Here is a 9,030-nt window from a genome sequence, read left to right on the forward strand (position 1 = left end):
CCTCCCGTTGCCGGACGCGCAAGCTCAGCGGCCATGGCTCACGGGCCCAGCCGCTCCGCGGCACGTGGGATCCTCCCGGACCGGGGCACGAACCCGCATCCCCTGCATCGGCAGGCGGACTCTCAACCACTGCGCCACCAGGGAGGCCCGTAGATAGTTTTTAAAAATAGTTTCCACATCATAGTCTCTGTCTCTTCCAATCTGCTTCTTTCTGTTTGTTTGGGTCTATCATTCAGCTTAGAGGGTTTCCTCAGTGCCAGTCATCCTTGGCCATGTGCTCATACAAAAGCATGGGTTCTAAAAAACTGCTGGAAAGTTAGGAGTGAATGGTGGCCTTGCCAACCACTAGCTTTACTGTAGGGTAATCTGGCTGTTTTTTGGGGGGTTTTTTGTTTGTTTGTTTTTTTAATTAAGGGACCCTCAACTTCACTGTCTTGAAGTCTTTCCTTGTATTCTGGTCAGATTCTCCAAAGGAAACACTTGCATTTCCTGCCGGGTTGCCAGCATTTGGGGAGCAAGGTAGGCGGATAGGGCAATGGTGGCAATGCCCATTTCTTCTCCTTGTTTTCAGTAGGGAAGCCTGAGTCTCAACACAGTCTGGGGTCCCCAGTGCAGAGATGGTCTGTTTACACTTTTCAGATGATAAACCTGCCGCCTTTTGCCGGGATTAGGAAGGGGCAAATAGCCAGCTGCACAGAGCAGAGAAAGGGATTTCTAAGATCATTTCTTAAACAGGCTTTCATCCAGTCCCCCTTATTTTAGTTCCCCTCCTTTAGCCCCACTTCCAGATGTAACTCCTGAACGTTTTAAGGATTTTGTGATTTAACACAGGCTGTTTCTCAGCTCCTGGTGTAAAGATTTGGTTTTCTTGAGTCTGCTAAGTCACCCACACTCTGCCATCTGGTTCTCAGCTTCCAAAGGTTAATGTCGTCTCCTTTCACATTCTCCCATTCTTGCGGTTTTATGCCTTTAAAAGTAACTTACCATTGTTTTGCAGTGATTCAGGAAAAAGTTAAAGCAGATGCATGCTTTCAATCTACCATCTTTACTCATAATAACATTTCAAAGCAACAAAGGTGACAAAGAATTGAGCCAGAGTCAAATGTAGCAATAACAACCCTTGGACCCTGATGTGCCACAAAATGAATATGAAGCCACCAAAGATGCTGTTGAATTAACAGCTAGAATGAAACTAGAAACTCATTCTCGAGACATGAAAGGAAATTACTCTTCTGATGTTTTTGCCCATTAAGAAATAACTGTATCTAATTTTTGCTTCCACATTTAAGAGATGTATGGAAAAACCCCAGAACACTGGAACCAAAAAGTGATGTACAGAACAGATTACCAAGTCTATGAGTAAAAGTTATTTAACCTGAAGGCTAAGAGGAACAATATTATCAAGTAGATGACTGATTTCCCAAGGGAAATACTCATTAACTACTCTCTCTTTTCCATAAGGGGGTAACAAAAGGAAATAAGTTGAAACTATACCAAGAAAATGGGCAATTAAACATTTGAATGGGCATTAGGAGAAAAAAGTGAATTTCTCTCTTTGAAAGTATTTACAAATTCTGTGAAATAGAAGGTAGACGTGGGCCAGATGACATCCTTCCTTCTCCGTATAATGTACTTTATTATCACATTAATGTTAATGTCTGCATGATATTAACAAGCCCATTCTCCAAGGAAGGCCAGCCATTGGTATCATTTGTTAGAATGACTGCTATGGGTTTGCCTTGGCAGATGGCCTGTGTGAGTTTGGTTTATGCAAAGCTCCTATCCAAACTCTTCAATTTCCTGCCTCATTACAAAGCATAGCCAAAAACAGTTCAATTGACCAAAGATCCCTGAAAACAGAGGAAACGCAATTAAGAATACAAGTCTTTACAATTTATTTACCAGCTCAGAAACATATTATTTAAAATTATAGCGCATTGGAGTATGGTTCAGAGGAGGTAATTACCCTGTGCTAAATAACTGTTTTTGAGTGTATCTTAAAGCTAGATAATTTACAGCTAGAAGTAATTATTCAAAAGAACTCTCTGTTTTGCTAAAAATATTTAAAAGCACCCAAAGCGAGTTACTTACAAATTCAATTCCTACATTAAAGAGGAAAAACTAGTGCTATATTTGTGTTTAGACATTGAAGATATTCAAAGAGGTATGTTTCAAATTAAGAAAAATTGTACTGAAATATATATCTATCTTTTAAGTGCAAAACAACAAATAATACACAAAGTTTCAAACTGTGATCACTGAATTTCATATTTTTTTATAAAACACCCAGTTTACGATGTAATATAAAGATATTCTATCTAGATTCAATGTGATGATTTGCAAAACTATATATATTAATTGCAAAATTGTTTTATCTGTTGTTACTGGAAACAAATGTGTTAACATCAACCAAACATGCCCCAGGTGGAAAGTCAGGTAATAAAAAGTTTTACTGGAAAGCCGGTGACTTAATATCACTCAGACCCTCATTGGTCTTCATCATCATTGTCAATCAATCCGCATCAGAGATTCTGGTCCTGTGGGTACTGGCATGTTTCCATTCGGCTTGCTTTGTGATTTCAGAATGTGAGTGTAGGGTGATTACTCTTTTGTTAATTATAGCTAATACTCCACATTTGTTGGGGCTTTTCCCTTAATGATTCTATTTGAAAAGAATTTTGGTTTTATTTCCTAAACAGTGTAGGGACCTACATTTTTTTAAACAAAATTTTTATTGAAAGCCCACTGAAAAATAGGTTTTACTCAGTAGTAATTTGCTCTTTATCAAAAAATTTGTAAAACGTACACATCCTGTTTAAGCGAAAAGTGTCTTTAAAGTTCAACTAAATGAATTAAACTGAGCGAAGAGACTGGAGAAAATTGAGGTAATTCTTTACAAGGTCTATATGATTTGGCCCTTGTTTTTTCTAACTGGCAGCTATAGATTCTAATATGTCACTGTCATTTGGTTCTTAGTTGCAGAATAAACACTAATTTAATCAGTAAAACATTTTTCTAGAAGATTTGTCTGCACCAAACCTATGCTGAATTTTTCACATAAAAGGGTCATTTCTTACTACTTACTAGCTATATCTTTGAAAAATTGTTAGTTTTACAAGTGAAATCATTTGAATTTGCTTTTTAAAGAAAATATGTGAAAAGAAAAAAAATGTGGTTACTTTTTTTTGTCATGACAAGGATATGCCTTCCTCCAGTTTTCTATTTTAAATCTAGTTATGTGTATATTAGATTTGTTAAATATGAGCTATGTAAAATATAAACAAAACAAGCAAGTTTAAATACAGAATCCAATGATACATTGTATTTATCAGGGACTTTGGGTGAATTTGCATTAATGACTACCAAAATTATCCATATAGTGGCAAAATATTGAAAATGCTTTTGAGATGAAATTTAACTGAACAATAGTCTATGTGGGGTTAATAACCAAGAATTCTACAATAATAAGTGTAACCATGGATTTGATTATTCAAAAAAGTAATTCTGAGAATAATTATATAACAGATTTCTAGTCATAAAATAAAGCTTATTGGCAGTTAATCTTTATAGTGCACGGCACTTATAAAAACATGGATAATAGTTCTTATTGAATATTGAAATGATCATCTCTCTCTGCTCTCTCCATGATTTCTTTTTTTTTTTAACATCTTTATTGGAGTATAATTGCTCGACAATTGTGGGTTCGTTTCTGCTTTATAACGAAGGGAATCAGCTATATGTATACATATATCCCCATATCCCCTCCCTCTTGCATCTCCCTCCCACCCTCCCTATCCCACCCCTCTAGGTGGTCACAAAGCACCGAGCTGATCTCCTTGTGCTATGCGGCTGCTTCCCACTAGCTATCTGTTTTAGTTCGGTAGTGTATATAAGTCCATGCCACTCTCTCACTTCGTCCCAGCTTACCCTTCCCCCTCCCCATGTCTTCAAGTCCATTCTCTACATATGCCTCTTTATTCCTGTCCTGCCCCTAGGTTCTCCAGAACCATTTTTTTTTTTTTCTAGATTCCATATGTATGTGTTAGCATACGGTATTTGTTTTTCTCTTTCTGACTTACTTCACTCTGTATGACACTCTCTAGGTCCATCCACCTCACTGCAAATAACTCAATTTTGTTTCTTTTTTGGCTGAGTAATTCTCTGTGATTTCTGAACAAGAGCACTTAATGCAGAAAATGTTAAAGTTCCAATGCAAAGCCCTGCTTATAGAGAATGTTTAATTTAGTTAATAATATGACTTGTTTAGGAATTTTAGGGTGAAAATTTTAATTTATATTTTCATATTTACATTTTTTGGTGTTCATTTTCCACACCCTTTAAATGTTATGAGTTATTAATGCACCAATGTCCTACAATGTAGAGTCACTTTTTTGTTGACCCTAAGCACTGACATTTGATGTACCCTGTAGGACACGCTCACGGCCAGACAGCCGAGCTCACCCGAGGTAGCACTCTTACACAGTCCTGCCTTCCCTCCCTGGACTTTCTCTTTAGGACCCAGATGAACAGGGTTGGGCTCCAGGCAGCCTGGTGGATGAACAAAGGGCAGATGACAGTGATGTGTCCTTGAGAAGACTTAGGACATATTCAGTTCATAAAGGTCACATCACTCAACACTGACAAAAGATGTTTAAATGTTCTGGATAGTTTGTCAACTTCCTGTAACTTGTGTGTTCTTAGTTTCAGCGTTTTCTTGAGGTTCACAGAAATGTACAGAGACTTTGCTGGTTTCACTGGGTCTGCAGTTGGCATTCCCTGGGCACATGCTCCTCGGCAGCAATGCTGCGTTTGTCCCTTTGGCCAAATGAGACATCCTTCCTACTAAAACCTTGGCTGAATGATGGAACTAACTGGAAATCAAACCGAAAAAAAAAAAAGAAAAAAAGAATAATATTGAGGGTGTATAATAGAACATTTTCTCTAAAAAGCATAAATTGTTGACAAAGTATTAGCCCTGTATAGAAATTAAACAGTGCCATGAAGCCATAATGAATAGGAAACCTGTGACCCATCTTTTCAATAAATAAACCTCTCTATCAATAATGCAGTTTTGTTCAAGGATATAAAGTGTCACATACCATATGAGTTATCTATCGCTGCATAAGAAAATATCTCAAAACTTTAGTGGCTTAAAACAACAGTGTTTATTATCGTGCGTTTTCTGTGGGTCAGGGACTTAAAGGGTCGCTTACTTGTGTGGTTCTGTCTCGGCGTCTGTCATGAAGTTGCTTTCAGGGTGTCAGCCAGAGCTGACGTCCTCTGAGGGCTCAGCTGGGGCGGGAAGATCCACCTCCGGGCTCACTCACGTGGCTGTTGGCAGGTGGCTTCAGCTCACCCCCATGTGGGTCTCTCTTCATGCCCTCATGACGTGGCAGCTGGCTTCCCCCAGAATGAGAATCTAAGAGAGAAAGCAGTCAGGAAGCCACGAGGCTTTTATGTCTTAGTGTCCCCACTTGCCTTTTTTCTATTCATTAGAAGTGAAAGGAAGTTCAGCCCACACTCCAGAATAGGGGGATTAGGCTCCACCTAATTCCATTTGGAAGGGAGTGTCAAAGACTTTGTCAACGGGCTTCCCTGGTGGTGCAGTGGTTGAGAGTCCGCCTGCCGATGCAGGGGATGTGGGTTCGTGCCCCGGTCTGGGAAGATCCCATATGCCGCGGAGCGGCTGGGCCTGTGAGCCATGGCCGCTGAGCCTGCGCGTCCGGAGCCTGTGCTGCGCAACGGGAGAGGCCACAACAGTGAGAGGCCCGTGTATTGCAAAAATAAAAAAAGAAAGACCTTGTCAACATATTTTAAACCACCACACACACATTCACAACACCGCTGGAAAGTGGCTTAAATGTATTATAACAACCATTTTTTAATATGAACCTGAATTCTCTCCTCAAGTCATTACCAGAGGTTAATTAGGCTCTAGGACAGCGGTCCCCAGCCTTTTTGGCACCAGGGACCGGTTTCGTGGAAGACAGTTTTTTCACAGACTGGGGACGGGGGTGGTTTGGGGATGATTCAAGTGCATTACATCTATTGTGTACTTTATTTCTATTAGTATTACACTGTAATATATAATGAAATAATTATACAGCTCACCATAATGCAGAATCAGTGGGAGCCCTGAGCTTGTTTTCCTGCAACTAGATGGTCCCATCTGGGGGTGATGGGGACAGTGACACCCGACGTGTGTTGCTTATGTCCAGTCTACTCCGTAAGATGCAGCTTAATTGTCACTTGCCACTCACTGATAGGGTTTTGATATGAGTCTGCAAGCAGTTGATTTATTATGGTCTCTGTGCAGTCAAACCTCTCTGCTAATGATAATCTGTATTTGCAGCCACTCCCCAGTGCTAGCATCACCGCCTCAGCTCCACCTCAGATCATCAGGCATTAGATTCTCATAAGGACCATGCAACCTAGATCCCTCGCATGTGCAGTTCACAGTAGGGTTCGTGCTCCTGTGAGAATCTAATGCTGCAGCTGATCTGACAGGATACGGAGCTCAGGTGGTAATGCGAGCCATGGGGAGCGGCTGTAAATACAGACGAAGCTTCGCTCCGCTTGCCTGCCGCTCACCTCCTGCTGTGTGCCTGGTTCCTAACGGGCCATGGACCCCTGCTCTAGGGTATTGTCTGCTAGATTGGCGACATCTCTGAAGCACTGAAGGTTCTCAATCCTCTGATCAACACAACTCATGTGCATCCATATTCAAACAACTTTGTACAATCTGTTTTACTTGAACAGTCAAAAAAATCTCTCCACGATCAGACCAGTTGGTAAATTAGATGTGCTTAAATTGAAAACCAAGTAATTTTTTGTTGAATTTTATGTAAAAATATTTGAAAACTTTTGACATAAAAAATATTTCCATAACATGCATATTATTTTCCCTTTCATCAATGAAGAGAGGATGGCTGTGTTCCTGTCCCAACTCAAGCTACCAGCAGCAATGCTGGCTGCCCAAGCTCATGGGAGGCCTGGTCCACCAGGAAAGGATGGGTTACCTGGGCCACCAGGAGACCCTGGGCCCCAAGGTACGTCTCTGAGGACAATATTTGTTTACCAACTCTTTAACTCTCAGTATTTATAACATGCTAATCACAGTTAAGGCAAAAATTATACATATTAATGTACATTACAAATATATATTAATATACATTAAAAGTATATATATTAGATTATATATAATATATAATATATATAGTTGGTATGTATTTTATAAATTTATATATACATATGCATATATAATGATTTAATATAGGATATCTTATTAATATTTGATATTCTAGAAATAAATTTTTAACTATTATTCATTCCAGTTTAAACCTGACTTAAAATTATCTGCTAATCTAAATGTATTTAATAACAATACTTATTATGATAATAACAGCAATAATGTGCTTATTTATCATTATTATCTGCAAATTTCTAGTTGTTTATGCCTCACTGTTAATGTAAGTAGACAACAAGAATCTTAGTATCTTAAAGAAACTGAGGAAAAAGTCTTAAGACCTGCTACTATAACTAGTGATTTGGGTCCGAAATATATTTTTGAGAAATTTTAGAATCCTTTTTCTTCTGCAAAAGTTGTGGATGGTAACTTCTGAATTAAAAAAAAAAATTTTCTCACGTTTCTAAATTTTTCAAAGCAAGACTTAAATTGGCCAAAAAACAAATTTGCTCCACTGATGATAACTTGACAAGAGACATGGTCTTAAGTGTAGCTCGGCTAAATTCAGCTGGCAAGAGCATTTTCTAGAAATGCGATAGGCAATCAGCAGAGGGGCCAAGGGCAGCCTGGTTTAGAAGATTCACAGCCCTGACAAGGAAGCATTAGATCCAATGAGTACGTACTGTGAGAGGAAAGGCCAGAGATACTGCTTTTCATGTGTTATTATAGAGGAACTCAAGGGCTCTCCTTGGAATAATCAAAAGCTTGTGTAAAGGAGAGAGATAAAGATGCTAATTTGGAAAGATGCATGCACCCCAGTGTTCATAGCAGCACTATTTACAGTAGCCAAGACAGGGAAGCAACCTAAGTGTCCATCAACAGATGAATGGACAAAGGAGAAAAGAGAAAGTTAACACCAATATCACATAGGAATAGAGTTCAAAATACTATATATGCGGAGAGTTATTTCCCTTTCGCTAGTTCACTTTCCTTCCTACGGCTTCTCTATTTTCTGTAGGAAGGGCCCAAAGGTGATTGCCATGTCCTCCCTCCCCTGAAAGAGGCACCGTTTTCCCCAGTCGTGGGGTCTGTTAGGATCCTAACTTCCCACTGAGACTGACAAGCCTTCTGGCTTAGCTAGCACAGTGTAAAACAACGGCAGTGAATCACTCTAGTTTACCTGAACTGTCTTTTCTACCTGCTTTCTCTTAGGTCACAGAGAGTTTTGGCAGGGAATTGGAAGCAGGTGTAGAATCAGGTGTAGCCTTGTGTATGTACCATTGTGTAAAGGGTGGTTAATTACCATCTTCTGCTAGTTGGGTCTCTTGTGAATTCAGAGTATAGGAGACGGGAAGGAAGCCCTTGATAGCCCATCTGAAGATGTTTGGTGCCTCAAACCACGTGAAGAACCAGGACTGTTAACACCAATAGGAGAAAGATGCTGGACAGATTCTTCACACAGTGGCCATCTCAGGGGACAAGAGCAATGCATGGTCAGGATAGCAAGGAAAACCCTTCTGGAACGAGAGTCACCTGTCCACACAAACCCCTGTCTCGGGCTCCCTCCCATGCAGGGAAGGCCCACCTGGAAGGCTCTCCAGCAGAGGCCGTGCCAGGTCAGCAGTGTTCGTGCAGCTTTTGGAAACAAGACCTCTGTTCACCACTCCTTGACCTTCACTTCCGCAAAGGATTTCTATGGGTTTTATCTGCTGTGCTGCCGAGGAGACCTTATCTACTGTTTCCACTCGTGATGGAGCTTCGGATCCAGTTCTTTTTTTTTTTTTTTTTTTTTTTGCGGCACGGGGGCCTCCCACTTTTGGGGCCTCTCCCCCTGCGGGGAGCAG

The 9,030-nt window shown here is 40.1% G+C and overlaps 1 protein-coding gene across 1 annotated transcript in view; it reads left to right on the forward strand.

The window, feature by feature from the left end:
• Window positions 1-9,030, forward strand: part of COL19A1 (collagen type XIX alpha 1 chain) — a 381,858-nt gene that overhangs the window by 364,292 nt on the left and 8,536 nt on the right. Inside the window, exon 49 of the mRNA XM_007447208.1 lies at window positions 6,921-7,049. Within this exon, the coding sequence (XP_007447270.1) occupies window positions 6,921-7,049 (129 nt within the window). The remainder of the gene's footprint in view (window positions 1-6,920; window positions 7,050-9,030) is intronic.

The sequence above is a fragment of the Lipotes vexillifer genome, unplaced genomic scaffold (assembly GCF_000442215.2).
Source record: "Lipotes vexillifer unplaced genomic scaffold, Lipotes_vexillifer_v1.1 scaffold1180, whole genome shotgun sequence".
In the NCBI taxonomy this organism is placed as follows: domain Eukaryota; kingdom Metazoa; phylum Chordata; class Mammalia; order Artiodactyla; family Lipotidae; genus Lipotes; species Lipotes vexillifer.